At 47.0% G+C, this 20,834-nt stretch overlaps 1 protein-coding gene across 4 annotated transcripts in view; it reads left to right on the top strand.

The window, feature by feature from the left end:
* MYO1B (myosin IB) overlaps nucleotides 1–20,834 on the top strand; it is a 222,487-nt gene that overhangs the window by 180,424 nt on the left and 21,229 nt on the right. For all 4 annotated transcript variants that reach the window (XM_044302812.1, XM_044302811.1, XM_044302809.1 and 1 more), the window contains 2 exons: nucleotides 12,667–12,741; nucleotides 17,168–17,302. In XM_044302812.1, coding sequence (XP_044158747.1) covers nucleotides 12,667–12,741; nucleotides 17,168–17,302 — 210 coding nt within the window. The remainder of the gene's footprint in view (nucleotides 1–12,666; nucleotides 12,742–17,167; nucleotides 17,303–20,834) is intronic.

The following is a 20,834-nucleotide window of genomic DNA, read 5'->3' as shown; positions in this document are numbered from 1 at the left end:
CGGGCTCGACCTGCAGCTCCGGTATCCCACCAGCTACTGGGTCTCCTGCTGCCACCCTCCACCAGAACACTGCACTCCTGGACAAGGAGTCAGAAGCCTGATGAGGTGCATCCCTGCTGGTCCTGGAGTCGAGGGAGAAGTTCTGCAGGAGCAGATAAGTATTGCCTGCATCCCTGCCTTACCCCCCTCCTCCACCCCTCCTCCACGTCCCTGGGGGCCTGCGGTCCCCGCTTGGGCATCTGCCATGTCCAGCGCGGCCGCTAAATTGGTCTTAGTCACCAAGGCAACCATGTCCTTTAATCCTGTGGCGCTAACGACTCCATCTCTCTCAGTGGTCCCCACAGTGGGTGACTGACTACGAAGAGGCAGCGTGAGCGGCAGCATCCCACCTCGGATGTCTCTGTCTCTCCACCCCCCTCACCTCGCCGGTGGCGCTTGCGGACTGCTCTTCCCCCTCCCTAGGGAGAGTACTCCGAAGGAGAATTATCCGGCTCGGACGAGCCACGTCCTTTTTGGACTATAGGGCATTTTCAAATCCTGTGACGCCAACCACCTCTCTAAGTGGTTTTCCACAGAAGACGCCCGAATACTAACAGGGAGCGTGAGCAGCAGCATCCCTCCTCGGATGGCTCTGGCTCTCCCCCCCCCCCCCCCCCCCCCCTCGTCTAGAGGCGCGTTCGGGCCACTCTCCCCTCCCTTAGGGAGCGCAAGTCTGAAGGAGAATTTCCGGCTCTGATTAGGTCATGGAGCGGGACCCCTCGCCTAAGCTCTCCAGGGTGGCTGACTTAGTGGTGACTGTCCGAGACACCTTTATTCTCCAAGGGGATTCTCCTCCTTCCACTGGTCAGGAGTTCCCCCTTTTTCCGTCCAGGCAGTCGGAGACTACCATGTTCCCGGTCCATGAGGGATTTTTCCGCGGTCATGTCCAGGGCCTGGGGTGGTCTTAATAAGGTTCTCGACCACCCAGCGCATGAATATACTTTCCTTTCCCTGCTGACGGCGAGGAGAGGTGTCTCCTCCCCCTAAGGTGGATCCTCCGGTGGCCGGATTAGCCAATTATGTGGCCCTTCCTGTCTTAGTCAGTTCCTCTTTCCAGGATGCTGTAGACAGACGCATAGACTCTCTTCCAGGTCCTTTTTTCGCTGGCAGCGCGTCCCTGTGACCTACCTTTCACTCAGCAGGGGTAGCCAGTGCTCTCTCGGTGTGGTTACAACACCACCACCAGGAACTGGCGGTACGAGATGCGGCTACTAACACACTGGAGTTGGTTCTCCAGATGTCTCAGGCTTCTAACATTCTTTGCGAAGCTTCTAGGGACATTGTTTCCCTCTTTGCCCGCAGGTTGGCCATCTCTGTCACTCAGCGCGAAGAGATCTGATTGAAGGTGTGGGACGCTGACGCCTCCACCAAGCGTTCCCTTGCTAATCTCCCCTTTGGGGTTTCCAGGCCTTGTGGGGATCAGCTGGACGAGTTCGTCTCTGCATGCCTTTTGCCGTTTCTCATCTGGTAGGCCGTCGCCTGCTTCCTCCGCCGGGGGTCTCAGGTCGCCCGCAAAGAGGCCTTCCTTTGCACCAGCCTTCCCGGCACTAGAGGGCCCAGTCAGCCCGCCCTGCTGCTCCTAGGCCTATCACATGTCCCGATTGCGGAATCCCACCATCGATTCCTGCGCTTCGCCATTATGGGTCGACACTGTCAGTTTGTCGCCCTTCCTTCGGGTTGGCGACCACCCCGCGGGTCCTTGCCACGGTCCTGGACCGCTCATGGCGCTTCTTCGTACCAGGGGCATTCCTTTGCTGCCCTGTCGGGACGATATCCGGATAGAGGCCCCCCTCTCTACCGCAGACCACGGACAGCGTCCGGATCACTGTTCAGACCCTGGAACGGTTCGGCTGCCTGGTAACTTTCCCAAACTCCTGCCTCTTCCCGTCCCAGAGGCTCTCCTTCCGGAGGGTGATTTTGGACACCTCGGCTGCCAAAGTATTCTACCAGCCTTCAAGTCCTCCCAGGTCCAGGGGGCAGTGTCGCATCTGCTGCGCTCCCCGTGCCTCTCCATTCGGGAATACTTGCAGGTCCTGGGTCTTATGGTAGCCTCTTTCGAGGCCTTTCCATATGCCCAGTTTCACACTCGCCTGGCGCAACAGGAGATCCTTTACCTTTCAGCGGGTTCGGGCAGTTCTCCCTTGGTGGCTGTTCCCAAAGAACCTGAGGTCGGGGAGTTCCTTTCTCGCATTCTCCTGGACGATCGCCGCCACCGATGCCAGCATCCTGGGTTGGGGGGGCGTTTTCCAGTCTCGCACGGTTCAAGGAATTTGGCCGGCGGCAGAGTCTCGCCTTCCAATCAACTTTCTGGAATTGAGGGCGATTTTTTCCGCTCTCTCTCTCCTATTGGACCTCTCTCCTTGCGGGCCTCCCAGTGCGGGTTCAAACGGGCAATGCCGCGGCCGTGGCCTATATCGACCATCAGGACGGGACCCGCAGCCGGATGGTGATGCAGGAGGTGAAGTGAATTCTGACGTGGGCGGAGACTCACGTTCCGGTGTTGTCAGCAGTTTGCATTCCAGGAATGGACAACTGGACAGCGGACTTTCTAAGCCACAACACGGTGGATCCAAGCGAGTGGTCTCTGCATCCAGAAGGGTTCGAAGAAATCTGCCACAGATGGGACCGTCCGGATGTGGACTTAATGGCGTCCGGGTTCAACAACAAGATCCCAGTGGTCCTGGCTCGCGCCCGTGATCCGGAGGCGTACGGATGGATGCGCAGGTGTCTCCGTGGCAGGACTTCAGCCTCCTCTGTTTTCCTCTCCTGCCAAAGGGTCTACGCCAGTTCGAGGCGGAAGGGACTCCGACCGTTCTCATCACCCCAGAGTGGCCTCGCCGCGCGTGGTTTTTCGGACGTGGCTCGGTTGCTGGCGGACGCCCCATGGCCTCTTCCCGACGGACAGGACTTACTGTCTCAGGGCCCGTTCTTCCGCCGGAATTTGCGGTCTCTTCGTTTACCGGCGTGACTGTTGAAACCGCCATCCTGATAAAGATGGGGTTCTCGGATTCAGTGGTTAGGACCATGATCAGTCCGGGGAAGTCTTCTTCCTCCCGGATTTACTATCGTACCTGGATGGCCTTCCTATCCTTTTTTGAGGGTTCGGGGTTCCCCCCCCTTCGGTTTTCCATCTTGATGGTACTGTCTTTTCTTCAGTCTGGGCTTGTGCAGGGACTGTCGCTTAGTTCCCTGTAAGGTCAGGTTTCGGCGCGGGCCGTCAGAGGTCCCTTGCTCTTAAGGGTCCGGTGGTGACCTTTCTTCGGGGGTGGCGCATTCGGTTCCCCGTATGTTCCCCCTTTGTCTCCTTGGGATCTCAATTTGGTTCTGCGCGCTCTGCAGTCGGCTCCCTTCGAGCCTTTGAGGAGGGTCTCTCTGACTGTTCTCATCTGGACTTCCTTGTGACCATAGCTTCTGATACAGCTACATAGCGTAGTGATTAAAGTTCTGGGCTATTATGCAGTGGCTGTGAGTTCACGTCCCATCACAAGCTTTTAGGTCAGACTGGTGTCGAAGCTGGCCGCTCTTTCCTGTCAGGAGCCTTAATGGTTTTCCTCCAGGATTAAGTTGTGCTCCGTCCAGTCCCCTTCTTTTTGCCCAGGGTGGTCTCTCCCTTCCGCCTTGATGAGGATCTTGTCCTGCCTTCCTTTTGTCCTTCTCCGGCTAACCCCAAGGAACGCACTCTGCATTCCCTGGATGTTGTACGGGTCCTGAAGGTGTGTCTCGCGGCTACTGCTTCCGTCCGCCGTTCTTGGCGCTCTGGATCTGCTTGGCTATTTCCGCGGCTTGTCACGCTTGTGGTGGAGTTCCCCCGGCTAGAATTGCCGCTCACTCCATTGGGGCGGAGGGGGCTTCCTGGGCAAGACGCAGTCGTGCCTCTGCGTCTCAGCTGTGTACGGCGGCCACCTGGTCGTCCTTGCATACCTTTGCAAATTTTTGTCAGTTGCATTCACTGGCTTCGGCTGATGCGGCTTTGGCCGCAGGGTTTTGCAGGCTGTGGTTCCTGTTTGACCGTTGGGGCGTTCCTCCTGGCGGTGCTGATATTTTTTCCCACCCCATGGACTGCTTTTGGACGTCCCATGGTCTGTGTCCCCCAATGGAAAAAAGCACGAGAAAAGGAGATTTTTGTGAAACTCACCTGTAAAATCTTTTTCTCGTCTTTTCCATTGGGGGACACAGCTCCCACCCATTATTCCTGTTGCAGGAGGGGTCTTTAGTTCAGTGTTTCTGGTTGGACCTTATGGCTTGGTCCGATGGTTTCCATGATTTTTTCTTGCTCCTTCTCCTACTGCTTGTGCAACGCCTGAGTTCCTCCTGGTGGAGTCTGGGGGTATAGCCCGAGGAGGAGGAGCTCTTTCATTTGCATAGTGTCCCTCCTACTAATACCTCTAAGCTATACCCATGGTCTGTGTCCCCCAATGGAAAAGACGAGAAAAAGATTTTACAGGTGAGTTTCACAAAAATCTCCTTTTTCATTCCGTGGGAATTCAATCTTTTTTGTAGTAAAATTGCTTTGAAAAACACTTGTCTGATGCATCCACTAAACAATGCAGTTTTTCAGCAAAATGTCTTGAACTATGTATTCAATAACACTGGTATAAATGTGGTGTTATTGCCGTAAAATGCTTTTGCTATATTTCAACATGTTTAATAACATGGATATAATGCATTAGAGAGAGAGCGAGAGAGAGTGTGCAATTGCTCAGCGTTTGCAGCAAAATGCTATTGCTGTGCTGGCAATAAGTCTATTTAGAAACTAGAGGTTTTGAAAAAAATAAGAGGTTTCTCTGTTCATATACAGAAAAGAGTTTTTTTTTGTTTTGTTTTTCATGCAGGGAGTTTTGTAATACAGAATTGCCAGGCTGAGTTGCTGCTGTAGCAGCAAGCACAGTGTAACCATGTACTGATAAATATATAATGGGATTACGTTCACCTCTAAACACTTGTCACTGAACAATAGAACGTTTGTATATGTATATAGTACAAAACATTAGAGACCTACATCAGAAACAAAATAGTGCCTAGAGGTCTTAGGATTCCATTTCTACCATCAGTAAGGATTAGAACCCCAGAATTTTACAAAAAGTGGGAAACAGAATCGATCGCTAGTTCGCTGCGTCTGATGACATTATTACTGGAGGGTGAAAAAACAGTGTATAACAAAAATACACAGGCCCTCCAATAACAGATTGTGGCAACTAATAAATTCTCAGGAAATTCTGATTTTTGCCTGGAAGCACATCCAGTTCCTTAGGGACACCACAGATTTCAAGGAGGGTCGTATTCTAGAATTTGGAGCTAGGACAACTAGGACATTAGAGGTAGAAATGGAACCCTCTTCTTCAGAGGGTGAAGCTGAGGGCGAGAGTATCCCATATCCCCCTCAACAGTTCCCCATTTTCTCTTCTGGTAGAGGAAGGACTAGGGGAAGAGGTGGTAGAAATAGGAGATCCCTTAATCAGGGGAATTTTTTAGGGATCCCTCAGGGACCACCAACTTACTGTTTAAGGGACCGGAAAAACCAATAAGGCAATCCCCTATGAAAAATGCTTCTGATGTAGGTCCTGTGACAACTCAATCTGTCAAACACACGGATGATTTACAAATCATGAATCTCTCACAAAGACCCCTTAGCACATCTGAGATGCAGATGCTTAAAAGGGGCCTCTCATTTGTCCCTACATGTTCTTTTGATGAATTTAGATGGATGAAGAACCTGACCCTGTTTATCAGGAAACTGAAATGGAAAAAATTCTTCTTCACTTACGACAGACAACAATGCGTCGAATTAGGGATTAATATCGATAAACTACCTGACATGCGTCTGTTAGCAACAATGATGGAGGTGGGTGATAGGCCAATAGGGGAGGGTCTCTTCACAGAATTAAAACTTCCACCTACAAAAAATCCTCCACTGGGAGATCACACAGCGATGGATATTTTTCTAAAGTTAGTGATGGATGAACTTAGATCAATAGAGGGGGACAGAAGGAGGAACTAAAAGCTATCTAAGGCAGAGACTGAGGCATTATTATCTCTAGAGGGGGATCCCTCTATAGTGATTAAACCCTCAGACAAGGGGGGAAATGTGGTTATTTTGGGAGCAGAGAAATACAGTGAGATGTGTCTAAAGATCTTAAAGGATAAGCAGCTGTTATTGTGTGCTGGAAAATAACCATATGGAGAGTCTCCATAGGAAGTTGAAATGCATCTTGCTGATAGCCTGTGAAGAGAAACTGATTAGTAAAAGCGAATATGCATATTTGCTCCCTAAGCACCCACAGATGCCTTGTTTCTACAGCCTTCCGAAGGTTCACAAAGGGTGTTTCCCCCCTTCCCAGGTTCGCTAACCTCTTTTTTACGGATGACAATGGCAGATGGACACGATACGTAAATTTATGGCTACGTTTCATTGAGGTGTTCATCTTCTGGTCAGGGACTAAATCAGATTACGATGACTTTGTGCATTGAATATAAACGAGGTGGGACTTTTTTTTCACTTCGGAGATCCATGATGACAAGATAGTGTGTTACGGCGCAATTGCTCCAAGGTATAAGACTATTTAGTGGCAGCCAAGGACTTACAACAGAGATTTCCGAGGAGAGAGTACCCACAACATGTATTGGCAAGGGCACATCAACACTTGCTAGCGGCTGATCGTAATACTTTACTGGTTCCACATTTAAAACCATCAGATGATGTGAAAATTCGCAACCTTCGATGATGCTCATGGGACTGTTCGAGCTACTCATACCCAATTTTGGGGAATTTTGCAATCTGATCCTGACGTGGGTCATCTGATGGGCGATGGGCCGAACATCACATACCGCCTGGGGGAGGAACCTGCGTGATAGGTTGGGGCATGGTTTATACCAAACCCCTGTTGCATCTACCTGGTTGGGCAGTAGACCTATGGGCACGTTTCGCCCATAAACTGGAAGTATATTCACTAGTACGGTCACGCAAAAACAATACATGATCAGGTCATTTATCAATTGCAAAACCAGAGGCATCGTGTACTTGGCAACTTGTAAATGTGGGATGCAGTATGTGGGAAAAACGATCCGAGAATTTCGGAGACAAATCGGTGAGAACCTAAACGATATTCGGAATGGTGCAGATACCCCTATTGCACGACATGTTGCCCCAACCCATGAGAATGAGTTGGATTCAATTCATTTTCAGGGGATTGAAACGGTGAGAAGATCTGTGAGAGGTGGTGAATTTGATAGAAAAGTATTGCAAAAGGAGGCACAATGAATCTTAAGATTACAGACTCTGCGTCCTGAAGGTCTCAATGAATTTATCTTTTTTGCTTGCTTTATTTAAGATGGTCCCATCATATTTGATGTGGTGGTTTTACAATAGGGGTTCATTATATCCATCTTTGATTGACCCCGTGTAATTCACCACAATCCATCTACTTTATGTAATATCAAGAAGCCTTTCCAAGGTGTATGAAGCTGAATATGCCCCCTTTAATGCATATGCTTCTGACCTCATCCTACTGCTGTGTAGAATGGGTTCATAATATGATCCCATGCACTTCATTTATACTCACTTTTAGTGAGCCTATTCTCAGTATTTTAATACCTACCTGCTAGCTTACCAATTGCCGCAACGGTTCATCCCTGGAGTGGGCGGCTAACATGGGGGCTGTGGTTTACTGACATAACCGCATGTCTAGCTCCTTGATTGGCCTTCCGGGGGATTGACTCCGCCTTTGGGAGTGGCCTAGGTGACTTAATCAGCGCCGACCGACGCTGCCGCCTCCACATGTGAGAGGAGCAGCGCTGCTTGTTTGTTTGTGTTTGTCTATGCCCCCAGCTCCTGATAATTTTCAACAAAGAAACGCGTTGAGCATTTAATGGGCGATACGTAGGCACATACAAACTGAAGCTGCTAGGTGTAGGGCGCTGTGCCATCCCGGGCACTGGATTATTATATTACTTTACCAGGGTGACATTACTAGGGGAGTAAATAGGACGAATTGTGGGTGTAGTTATAGCTTTCACAGTGTGAGTGTACATCAACGCTTATATAGGACGCTGTGTATAGCATATCTGCCCACTCCTCTCCCTGCAAGTAGTTTTGTCTCCTCAGTGCCCGGTTTTCATTTGTAGACGCATCACATCATAAATCATAGTATTGCTAGATGCCCTACAACTGATAGGGGTTAAGTACCTTGTAGGCTATACTTTTTTGGCAGATACATCTCCTCCTTTTATCCTGTATCAAGCGATAGGGATAGGAGGATACCATTGACCAAGTCTTGTGCCAATTTGTTGCATTTATAGCTGCACAAGGTATAACCCCTATTGAGATCATTATCTTGCATAGTGATTAACTCTCGTTCCAATCTTTAAGGTATATCAATAAAGTTCAATATTTTAAACTATATACATATACAACACGTTCTATTGATTAATGACAACGGTGTAACCATGCCATCACTCCTCAAAGCTTTGCTTGATCAAATTCCCTAAAATCTAAACAATTATATCTCTCTATCTCTCCCTATAGTGTTCCTATCAAACTACATTATTGGCTTATGTCTATAAAAAATTTTTTTTTTTTTTTTTTTGGTCAGACATTTCCAGACACACTCTTTCCAGGTCAGAAGCTGAACACAGTGTGGCTTTTCTCAGTCAGCATAGGGATTTCCCTGCCTACCTACCCCCCTGATGGGCTTATGAGGCTGTCTTTCAGCCTCTGAGCCAATTGGAGCAAGCCCCTCCATCCCACTTCCTCCAAAGTTAAGTAGTCCTCCACCTTCTTCCTCTCTTGTAGTTCACCACCACCACCAATATTAACAGTAAAGTGATGTTGGGCACTGTTTTTACACAATTTGTCCGGAAGAAATCACGAAAGTTTCAGATTTGTTTGGTAGACACATTTTTGTGAGGTTTGTAACAAACCGATTCATTTAGAGTCAATTCACTCATACTCTTAATCTCTTATTGCTTATACAAACTTATACCTCAAGACTGAGATTGTAATTGTCACACTATGGCAAAATTGATAGGAAATGAATTGCCCTACCAGTATGTTTTTGGAGTATGAAAAGATACCGGAGTAATCTAAGAAAAGCCACACACAAATGCAGATGTAGCCCCTGGTTAGATTCAAGCCCAGGACCCTAGTGCTGCAAGGCAGTGCAGGCCACTGTGCTGCAGATTTATTGTTTCCTAAGTTCTTACAGGAGGTTGCAGGACTCCTGAGCAAACCATATCTACCAGGAGGCTGTACGGCTTACAATATTGTATTTTTTAACATTGCATAATATCATTCACTTGTCTATCATTGTAATACATTGTAAATACTTTTACCTCTTATATTTTTACTACAAATTTCACTCCTTTTGTGCCTTGTCTAGCTATTTGCTTTGTATTTCCAGATTTACAAATCAGAGTAATTTATATGACTGTGCATACAGGAAGTGCATTCAAAATCTTCACAATCTGAGGTTTTTGTCATAAATATTTGTGGGTGTCAACAAAGACTGCCTTTTTCCTCCACCTGTTCTGCAAAGGGAGTAAATAAAAATGTTGACGGCAGTCTGACTGTTGGGATACTCATGTTCTATGTGTGGAACTAGTCCCAGCTGTAGAGTGCAATGTCATTAATGATGCACACAGGATTTTCCCCCTACCTGTTATTGTGCAATGCTCTGCAGACAGCAGAAGAATTCAGAGGAGAGAATTCCTCCGGTCTTTGTCAGTTCTGTGTTTGCAGGAGGAGGAGGGATGGAAGATCCTGTGCACAGCATTTGTCTCTTCAGTGCCTGGAGAAGAGTAAACCCTGCAGCTGCTCAGTACCTGAGGCAGAGCCTCCAACCCTGAATCTGTGCTGCTGATGGTAGAAGGGGTTAAACTTTGCTGAAGAATCCAATGGGAGGGGAGACACAGGGCAGACAGCTCATCCAGCAGATCGTCAGTTCAGGAGGCGTGGCTTGTCGTTTCAACTGGCACAGCCTTCTCAGTGACCTTCTGTGCGCAGAGGCAGACCTTCTTACCCTGCTCCCTCAGGCTTATGCACAGAACATCATCAGAGGAGGGAAAGAAGCTGACATCACAGGTGATGCTCGGCAAACTAGGAGAACAGGGGCACTATGGATGAAGTAAGTGAACCGAAAACCCCTTAAATTTGCTTAATTAGAAACAAAGTGCAAAAATATAACTTGGACAACCCTTTTAAAGGGGTTGTCTAGTAACCAAGGGCATAGTAAAAGAAGTAATACTTGATACTTGAAAAAATGCTCGAGCATAGTAAAAGAAGTAATACATTACTGATTCCCTGGTGCTGACACTTCCTAAAGCCCCCACTGCTACAGGAGACCATGAAGCTTTGGAACAGAAAAGGGGCTTGGGATCAGTAAAATTAGTATGACATGAAAATTAGGGTTTACTTGCCTCTTTCTCCAGTGCCAAGCTCTGCTCTGCTGGCCCTTCTGATGCTGTTTGTTCACAAATTGCAATGGTGATGTACAGGTATATGGCATGTCACTGCTGTAGCCAATCGCTGTCCTCACCAGCTTAAACAGCACTAGAGAAACAGAAGTATACCATATTTTTTATTTTGGACCATTTGGGGGTATGCCCTAGATTTTTAATTATCTCAGACAACTCCTTTTAAAGGGGTTATTCCATGACTAATCTAAAAATTAAAATCTTCTAACAAAGCTAGAACCAGCCCTGTACCTCACATGGATTCAGAGATCTCCACATTCATTGCTCTGCTAGATTTATATCAAGCTGGCAGCTCAAGAGGAGTGTCTTTTCTGTTGCAGCTAAGGGGGCGTGTCCATGCTCTCCCTATCACAGCTCAAGAGGAGTGTATTTTCTGCTGCAGCCTGGGAGGCGTGTCCATGCTCTCCCTATCACAGCTCAGGAGGCTGTTGAAAAATGAAACTGAGCATGTGCGTTCTTCTCAATGAGCTGGACAAAGAAAACAAAAACAGCAGGTGGCGCTATACAGATACATTTGATTAAATGGTAGTTACAAAAGAGTTCAGGTGCTGGTTTGAAAACTAGAATATTTTTCGTGGGACAGCACCTTTAAAACATAGAACATTGAGTAAACATCTAAGTGAAAAAGACACAATTAGGCTACTTTCACACTCGCATTTTGGCTTTCAGTTTGTGAGATCCATTCAGGGCTCTCACAAGCGGTCCAAAACTGATTAGTTGTGCCCTAATACATTCTGAATGGAAAAAGATCCACTCAGAATGCATCAGTTTGCCTCCGATCAGTCTCCATTGCACTCTGGAGGTAGACACCAAAATGCTGCCTGCAGCGTTTTGCTGTCTGCTTGACGAAACTGAGCCAAACTAATCCGTCCTGGCACACAATGCAAGTCGGGAAGGATCCGTTTTCTATAACACAATCTGGCACAATAGAAAACGGATCCGTTTGCCATTGATTTTCAATAGAGTTCATGACGTCTTGGCTACGTTACAGATAATACAAACTGATCTGTTCATGACAGATGCATGTAGTTGTGTTATTGTAACGGAAGCTTTTTTGCAGATCCATGACTGATCTGTAAAAAAGGCTAGTGTCTTAGGCTACTTTCACACTAGCGTTCGATCGGATCCGTTCTGAACGGATCCGATCATATTAATGCAGACGGAGGCTCCGTTCAGTACGGATCCGTCTGCATTAATAACTTAGAAAAATTTCTAAGTGTGAAAGTACCCTGAGCGGATCCGTTCAGACTTTCAATGTAAAGTCAATGGGGGACGGATCCGCTTGAAGATTGAGCCATATGGTGACATCTTCAAGCGGATCCGTTCCCATTGGCTTACATTGTAAGTCTGAACGGATCCGCTCGCCTCCGCACGGCCAGGCGGACAGCTGAACGCTGCAAGCAGCGTTCAGCTGTCCGCCTGTCCGTGCGGAGACGAGCGGAGGCTGAACGCCGCCAGACTGATGCAGTCTGAGCGGATCCGCTCCATTCAGACTGCATCAGGGCTGGACGGAGGTGTTCGGGTCCGCTCGTGAGCTCCTTCAAACGGAGCTCACGAACGGACCTATGAACGCTAGTGTGAAAGTAGCCTTAGAAACAAGATGTGCCATCTTCTGAAAACGGGTAGAAGATTTTTTTTTTTGTGTTACCAGGATTGGTGATTTTTTTATTTTATTTGTATTGCTAGCCACTGGTTTCCTAAACCTCAGTTTTGGAATTTAATCTATTTGGATCTACATTTTGTTCTATATCACTGGTGCTTTGTTTCAAACGTCACTTTCCATAACATTTCAATATTTTGCAAATCCTAACTTTTCTTGTGATCTTTTTCATTTTGAAGTAAGAAAATAACATCATAGACCACAATAGGTAGAAATATTAGATTAATAGACTGAGCATCCAGCGCTTTCTTTCTTTTCAATGTTTAATTGTAGCTATACATTCACATCCATGTTTGTTATATTCCTGAGACTCCACTGTGTCATGTCCCTTGTTCTGTGTATGTGGTGTTTATCGTATATGTAGGTTACAACTAACCACTTTGTGGTCTTTCTCTTTCTCTTGGAAAACCGTGGCCATACATATGCAATAGGCAGCTGTCCTCATTTGTGCTTGAAGCCTCTTAATCAAATTAAACTTGGCTTATTTTTCTTATATTTAGGTACGTAGAGAATACAGGAAGTTTTTCCGTGCCAATGCTGGAAAGAAGATTTATGAGTTCACAATACAGAGAATAGTGAGTATTATATACAGCGCATAGTAACTTTAAAGGAAATTATTGGAGCTTTCTGGGACTTGTAGGTGTAAATATAATCATGACCTATCCTCAGGATAGCTCCTCATTATCACATCGGTGTGGGTCTTACTCCTGGCACCCCTGCTGATCAGCTGTTTCAGCACGCCACTGCACTTACTGAGGCTCTGGTGAGCACAGCCGGCTCCCTACCAGCTTGCCAAGCACAGCAGCTTACATATGTGTATGTATGATGGCTGTGCTTGGTATTGCATCTTGGGAATATTCTTTTTAACGAGGCCATGTGACCGATGTACTGTGACAACAAATGGCCTAGGAGCACTGGCCTCTTCTAACAGCTGATGAGCGGGGGTCTTGGGCCCACGCTGACCTGATATTGATGACTTATCCAGAGGATAGGTCATCAATATCAGTTGCTGGATAACCCTTTTAAATATTGCTGACTTAACCTCAGGATAGGTCATCAATTTCTGATTGGCAGGGTTTGACTTGTGGCATCCTTGCTTATCAACTGTTTGGGGGGTTGAGACATGTAGGAGAAAAGGACAGCACTCACCCCTTCTTTTCGCTGAATCAATCCTTCTTTATTAGCAGTGGTAAGCGGACAACAAACACAGGAATGCAACCAGGTGAATGGGCGACGGCCGTTTCGCACCTAAGTGCTTCCTCTGGCCCGTAATCAGGTGCTCAATTCACCTGGTCTTTTTAAAACACTCAGGCAGTGACGTGAAATCGCATGCGCCCGATCGGCATTGCACCTGAACGGCGCCTACCTATGTGCGTCATCATGAGCCACGTCACAGCTGATGAGACAAATATCAATGTAACAGTTAAAAAACAATATTTTACTGCTATAATTACATGTAGCACATATTGCGTGGGCATCATATCTTCACAGGAATATACTCATATCAATTTTATCATTCAGCCCCAGGGGTCCCATTGCGTTAGAGCGCAATATCCATCTACTCTCTCGTCTAAGGAGTTCTTTATGCTTGTCACCTCCCTGGGGTAAATTATGTAATATTTCTATGCCGGCAAAGCTTAGTGTTGAACTGTCACCTGCTCTTCTCTCACATGGTCAATTAATCGCATGCAGCCTCTCCCTGTGGATAGTGAATTGATGTGTTCCCTAATTCTTTTGTGGAGACCCCTAATAGTCTTTCCTATATAAAACCTGCTGCAAATGCATTTCAGAAGATATACGACATATCTACTCTTGCAGGTGATGAGGGACCCTATGTTGAATCCCACCAAATTCCAAGACATTCCATTGGGGATTAAATCTGCAACAAGAACAATGTCCGCACGTGCGGTTGCCTTTTGGGCCCCAGCTTTCCAGCCATGTGGCGTTTTTTTTTTTTTCTATAAACCTGCTGCGGACCAACTTATCTCTCAAGGTGTGGCATCTCCTAAAGGCTATGATAGGTGTCGTATTACTCAATTCTTTTAATGCTTCATCTCCCTCAAGTATGGACCAACTGTCCCTGATGACCCTCTTGATGAGAGGGGCCATGGGTCCATATTTGAAGGAGAAGACAAAGGGGTGTGCTTCTACCGTGGAGCTCGTCTGCTGCGGGCCTGCATTTTCGCTGGGCCTGGGGCACATCTGGGGTTTTACTTGTTCGGCCTTCTTCATGGCCTGATTCAGTAATCTGAGGGGGTACCCCCTGGCCAATAGTCTATTTTTCAAATCCAGAGCCTGGCGCTGGTAGTCAGCTTCGAATTTATTTATCCGTCGTAAACGGACAAACTGGCCATAGGGTACTGCCCTCTTGACACTTGGCTCATGGTAGCTGGAGTAACAGAGAGTTGGTGGCCGTGGGCTTACGATAGCCCTCGGACACCAACTCCCCGTCCCTCACTGAGATCTCCACGTCCAGAAACTCCAGACGGCCCCCCCCCCCCCCCCCCCCCCCGGAATTTATGTGTGAATACCATATTCATGTGATTCACCTGGTTGAGGTATTGTGCAAATCTCAGAAATTCTGGTTCTGTCCCTGTCCATACGATGAGTACATCGTCGATATACCTTAGTTAAGTGTGAATATATTGGGCAAAGGGATTTGAGACGGTGTATACATATGTCTTCAAGTCTGGCTAAATATAGATTTGCAAATGTGCATGATACCGGCGTACCCATAGCGGTACCAAACTTTTGCCTGTACCACGTATCCCCAAATCTGAAGGCATTATGTTTCAGGATAAATTCCAATGCATCATGTATGAAACAGGCAAAAGTGTAACATTCACCAATCTCTGACAAGATATCAGTAATTACTTTAATGCCTTCATCTTGGGGGATGCGTGTGTACAGGCTCTCCACATCTAAGGACGCTAATCGGAAGCCCTCCTGCCAAGGAAGGGACCTTAAGGTCTGGAGGAGGTCTGACGTGTCCCTGATATGAGGGTATGCTGCTCACCATGGGCCTGAGCAGCCAATCCACATATTTTGACAGGGGTTCAGTCACTGACCCAACCCCCAATACAATGGGTCTGCCAGGGGGCTGGGTCAGTGACTTGTGGACCTTTGGTACAAAGTACCACGACGGTTTAGAAAGGAAGGGTGGCAATAATTTGTCCACCATTTTTTGTGAAAGAGCACCTTTTTCACAATGTTTGTGGAGATAGACAAGAGTGTAACATTTACCAGTTTCATACATGATGCATTGGAATTTATCCTAAAACATAATGCCTTCAGATTTGGGGATGCGTGGTACAGGCAAAAGTTTGGTACCGCTATGGGTACGCCGGTATCATGCACATTTGCAAACCTATATTTAGCCAGACTTGAAGACAGATATGTATACACCGTCTCAAATCCCTTTGCCCAATATATTCACACTTATCTAAGGTATATCGACGATGTACTCATCGTATGGACAGGGACGGAACCAGATTTTCTGAGATTTGCACAATACCTCAACCAGGTGAATGACATGAATCACACATAAATTTGGGGGGGACCGTCTGGAGTTTCTGGACGTGGAGATCTCAGTGAGGGACGGGGAGTTGGTGTCCGAGGGCTATCGTAAGCCCACGGCCACCAACTCTCTGTTACATTACTCCAGCTACCATGTGCCATGTGTCAAGAGGGCGGTACCCTATGGCCAGTTTGTCAGTTTACGACGGATAAATAAATTCGAAGCTGACTACCAGCGCCAGGCTCTGGATTTGAAAAATAGACTACTGGCCAGGGGGTACCCCCTCAGATTACTGAATCAGGCCATGAAGAAGGCCGAACAAGTAAAACCCCAGATGTGCCCCAGGCCCAGCGAAAATGCAGGCCCGCAGCAGACGAGCTCCACGGTAGAAGCACACCCCTTTGTCTTCTCCTTCAAATATGGACCCATGGCCCCTCTCATCAAGAGGGTCATCAGGGACAGTTGGTCAATACTTGAGGGAGATGAAGCATTAAAAGAATTGAGTAATACGACACCTATCATAGCCTTTAGAAGATGCCACACCTTGAGGGATAAGTTGGTCCGCAGCAGGTTTATAGGAAAAAAAAACGCCACATGGCTGGAAAGCTGGGGCCCAAAAGGCAACCACAGGTGCGGACATTGTTCTTGTTGCAGATTTAATCCCCAATGGAACGTCTTGGAATTCGGTGGGATTCAACATAGGGTCACTTCCCTCATCACCTGCAAGAGTAGATATGTCGTATATCTTCTGAAATGCATTTGCGGCAGGTTTTATATAGGAAATACTATTAGGGGTCTCCACAAAAGAATTAGGGAACACATCAATTCGCTATCCACAGGGAGAGGCTGCATGCGATTAATTGACCATGTGAGAGAAGAGCATGCAGGTGACAGTTCAACACTAAGCTTTGCCGGCATAGAAATATTACATAATTTACCACAGGGAGGTGACAAGCATAAAGAACTCCTTAGACGAGAGAGTAGATGGATATTGCGCTCTAACGCAATGGGACCCCTGGGGCTGAATGATAAAATTGATATGAGTATATTCCTGTGAAGATATGATGCCCACGCAATATGTGCTACATGTAATTATAGCAGTAAAATATTGTTTTTTAACTGTTACATTGATATTTGTCTCATCAGCTGTGACGTGGCTCACGATGACGCACATAGGTAGGCGCCGTTCAGGTGCAATGCCGATCGGGCGCATGCGATTTCACGTCACTGCCTGAGTGTTTTAAAAAGACCAGGTGAATTGAGCACCTGATTACGGGCCAGAGTCTGTCTGTTAGCCACAAAACTCATTGGAAGAACAAAAAGTTCATGGGCAATTAAAATGATTTCTGCATAGATCTCAAATTGGATTGAAATGTAAATTATTTTTTTACAACCTAAGCTACTTTTTGCATGATTTTGATGTTGCTGCAGATTATGCAATATTATCAAATTCTTAGCATTTATTTTATTTAACTTTATCCCAGATGCAAAAGTACTTCTTGGAAATGAAGAATAAGGTTCCCTCAGTATCTCCTATAGACAACAACTGGCCAACAAGACCTTACCTCTTTTTGGAGGCAACACACAAGGAAATGAAGAGGATTTTCCATCTGTGGAGGGTATGTATTAGATTTAGATGGAAAGCTGTAATCATCTGGTTTTAACATTTCCAGCGTGTTCATGTTTAGAAGATCATAGGAAAATATTTTTTGCAGCATTGGATCTCAAAAGAGGTGTGCAAGCCATAGAGGGATTGCCAAATGTTTTAGACGGCCTGGCAAAGCCAATAAGGATGCACAAAAGAGAACCGATGTTGCTGACAATTGCAGTTCACATACTGCTATTACAGGAGGCGTTTGGCTCTTTTATGTAATGATTGGAAACAAAGCAAATACACATTAGTATAAAAATATAAAACCTACTCTACTGTAGATTGTGGAAGCTTAAATGGGTTGTCTCATCTCATACTTGTATGCCTCCAGTGTTTGATAGGTGTGGGTCCCTCCTCAGTTTCCAACACCTAACTCTAGAATGGATACACTCATGCGCAGCCGCCTTCCATTTATTTCTATGGAACTGGCACATTTCTGTCATCCGCATAGAAGTGAATGGAGAGGTGGGTGCACTTGCTCGGTGGGCTTCATATTAATCTCTCTGGGACTTCAGAAATTAACAGAGCGTGCCACTTGGCTATTTTATGTACTCCTATAGAAATGAATAGAGGGCGGCCATGGCTGCGCATTGTGCTCTTCTTCATTTGTGGGCTCTGTTTTTAGAGATGGCTGCAGGACAGGCAGTTTAAAGATATGCTGAATTTATCACCACAGCTCATGCGGGATTATACTTTTTTTTTTTTTTTTTTTTTTTTAAACTCGTTTTATTCAAGGATGGCAAAACAAGTATGGCACACATATGACATCTCAATGACCCACGCAGGGGTGTAAACATAAATGCAGAGACAGTGTAATACAAACGTCACAATATCATATGGCTGAGGGTACACAGGTGAAGTGCGCACTACAATAACCCATGTACTGCTTACATGAGGGGTTCCTAGTGCACTTATTAATAAAACAACTGACATCAAGGAGAGTATCAGTCGCCAGGGTTGTCCCAAAGGATCAAACAAGCCCCAGGGAGCTCCGGTCGGCCTCATGGGCGTGTTACGTGCAGTGTGAGCGGTGAGGAGCACCAATCCGACCACACCCTGTCAAACTTCTGCGGGCATCCCCTATGTTTGTAGACCACCTTTTCCATGGAGATTGCGTCATTAACCAGCGAGAGCCATTGACCCTTCGAGGGAAGAGACTCTCCCATCCAGCGCAGGGCAACTGCCTTTCTAGCCAAGAACAGTGTCCTTTCCAGGAAGATTCTGTGATAATGCGACCAAGACTCTTCATCAACTATACCCAAAATGCACATCTTGGGGCACAGCTGCAGTGTCGGCGGGACCAAAGTCCTAAGAACCTCTATGATCGACACCCAAAATTGGTGTATGCCTGGACATTCCCATATCATGTGCCAGAAGTTGGCACCCTCCGCACTGCATCTGTGACATTGAGAGTGATCCAGCCTTCCCATCTTATAAAGTCTAGTGGGGGTCAGGTAGCTATAATGTAGAATGAATACCTGAGTCATTCTGTTGTTAATCGAGGGGGATACCCTTGTTGGAGCTAGCAGCGCCTCCTCCCACTCTTCAGAAGTCAAAGAAGGTATGAGCCTTTTCCATCTGGACTCCACAGCCAAAGGAGTCGCCAGCATGTGGCAGTCTAGCAGGTGAGTATAGAGCGCCGATACCATCCCCCTGGGACCCTGAGACCTCAAAACACCAATGACGGGGTACTTGGATACCATCCTATCATCCCCACGGAACTGGGCCTGCATTGCGTGCCGCAACTGAAGGTATCTGTAAAAGAGGGTTCGCGGTACACGAAACCTATCCTGTATCTGAGAGAATGAGATCAGCTGTCCCCCTTCAAATATATCCCCTAGGACCTGGATCCCATGTCTCCTCCACTCTGCAGCTCCCTCTAGCCGAGACAAATGGGGAAACATGCAGTTATCCCATATGGGAATCTCGCCGGGCAGATCCTTGTATGAGTTTAACTTTGATGCCTGCCAAATTTGGTGGGCCAGTTTGTGAATCGGGAGAGCACAGTCTTGTAATTGTCTGTAGCCCTCTAGTACAGGCCACAGCGTGCGGAGCTGAAGATATTCATGCAAGAAGACCTCAGCATTGGGCCGAGGAGCCTCGGTAACCCAGCACCTCAGCATCCGCAACTGACTGGCTATAAAGTACAGGAAAAAGTCAGGTAGGGCTGCGCCCCCCCTGCAGCTTTGACCTCTGAAGTACTGAGAGCGAGAGCTTCCTCCTGGCTTTACCCCAGACAAATGTCGCTGTCATGGCGTGAATGCGCCTAAAAAATCCCCGGGGGACTGGGGTGCAAGCATGGGACAGCGAGTACAATCCCTTGGGCAATAATACCATTTTAACCAGGTTCAATCTTCCCATAGCTGATAAAGGGAGGGACTCCCACGTTTTAAATTTCTCCTGGAACAGCGCCTCCAAGGGTTCAATGTTCAGCGTGTATGAGAGCTGCGCAACCTAGTAATCATTACCCTTAAGTATTTGAATCTGTCCACTACCGGTAAGTTGCAGTGACTATCCGGCCAGTCGTGGCATAATGGCCGATTTGGCCCAGTTTATGTGGAGCCCAGAGAAACGTCCAAAGGAAACAATGACCTCAATCGCTCTCGGGAGTGACACTTCGGGGCTAGACATAAACAGGATCAAATCATCCGCATATAACCCAATTCGGTCCTCTCTATCTCCCACAGTCACCCCCATGTACACCTGATCCTGCCTAAATCTTATCGCCAAATGTTCTATCGCTATTGCGAACAGGAGAGGCGAGAGTGGACACCCCTGCCTCGTCCCCCTAAGCAGAGAGATTCCATCAGAGTATGAACCATTTAGCTGTATACGTGCAGAAGGGCTGTTATACAGTATACTGACCCATTTAACAAAATTGGGGCCAAAGCCAAATTTCCTCAACACGGCGGTTAAAAAGGGCCATTCCAGGGAGTCAAAAGCCTTAGCCGTATCAAGAGAGGCCATAGCCCACCTTTCTTTCTGGGCGGCTCCAATCTGTGCGATCACCTGCGCCCTCCTGATGTTGTCCGATGTGGACCTTCCAGGCATGAAACCAGATTGGTCAGAGTTTATCACAGAAGTTATCACCTTGTTCAATCTGTTGGCCAGTATTCTAGTAAGGATTTTATAGTCCAAGTTCAAAAGCGAAATTGGGCGATAAGATCCACAGTCCAACGGGTCCTTGCCAGGCTTCAAAATCACGACAATGGAGGCGTCATGCATGGATTCCGGCAAGATACCTCGGGAGTGTACTGCCCTATACAATTCCAATAGCTGCGGACCCAAGATCTCCCTATACCTAGCGTACACCTCCAGTGGAATGCCATCCGGGCCAGGGGCTTTGCCTGACGGCAAATCCATGATGGCTTTCTCCACTTCCTCCAGGGTGATATCTTCCTCCATGATGCCCCTATCCAGACTCCTCAGGCTGGGGTAGGACACCTCTCCAAGATAAGCTTCCAACTCCTGTTCTGGGTGCGTGACAACCGATCTATATA

Source organism: Bufo gargarizans, chromosome 8 (genome assembly GCF_014858855.1).
Source record: "Bufo gargarizans isolate SCDJY-AF-19 chromosome 8, ASM1485885v1, whole genome shotgun sequence".
Lineage (NCBI taxonomy): Eukaryota > Metazoa > Chordata > Amphibia > Anura > Bufonidae > Bufo > Bufo gargarizans.
The sequence above is the reverse complement of the archived record's forward strand: the minus strand, read 5'-3'. Positions and strand labels throughout refer to the sequence as shown.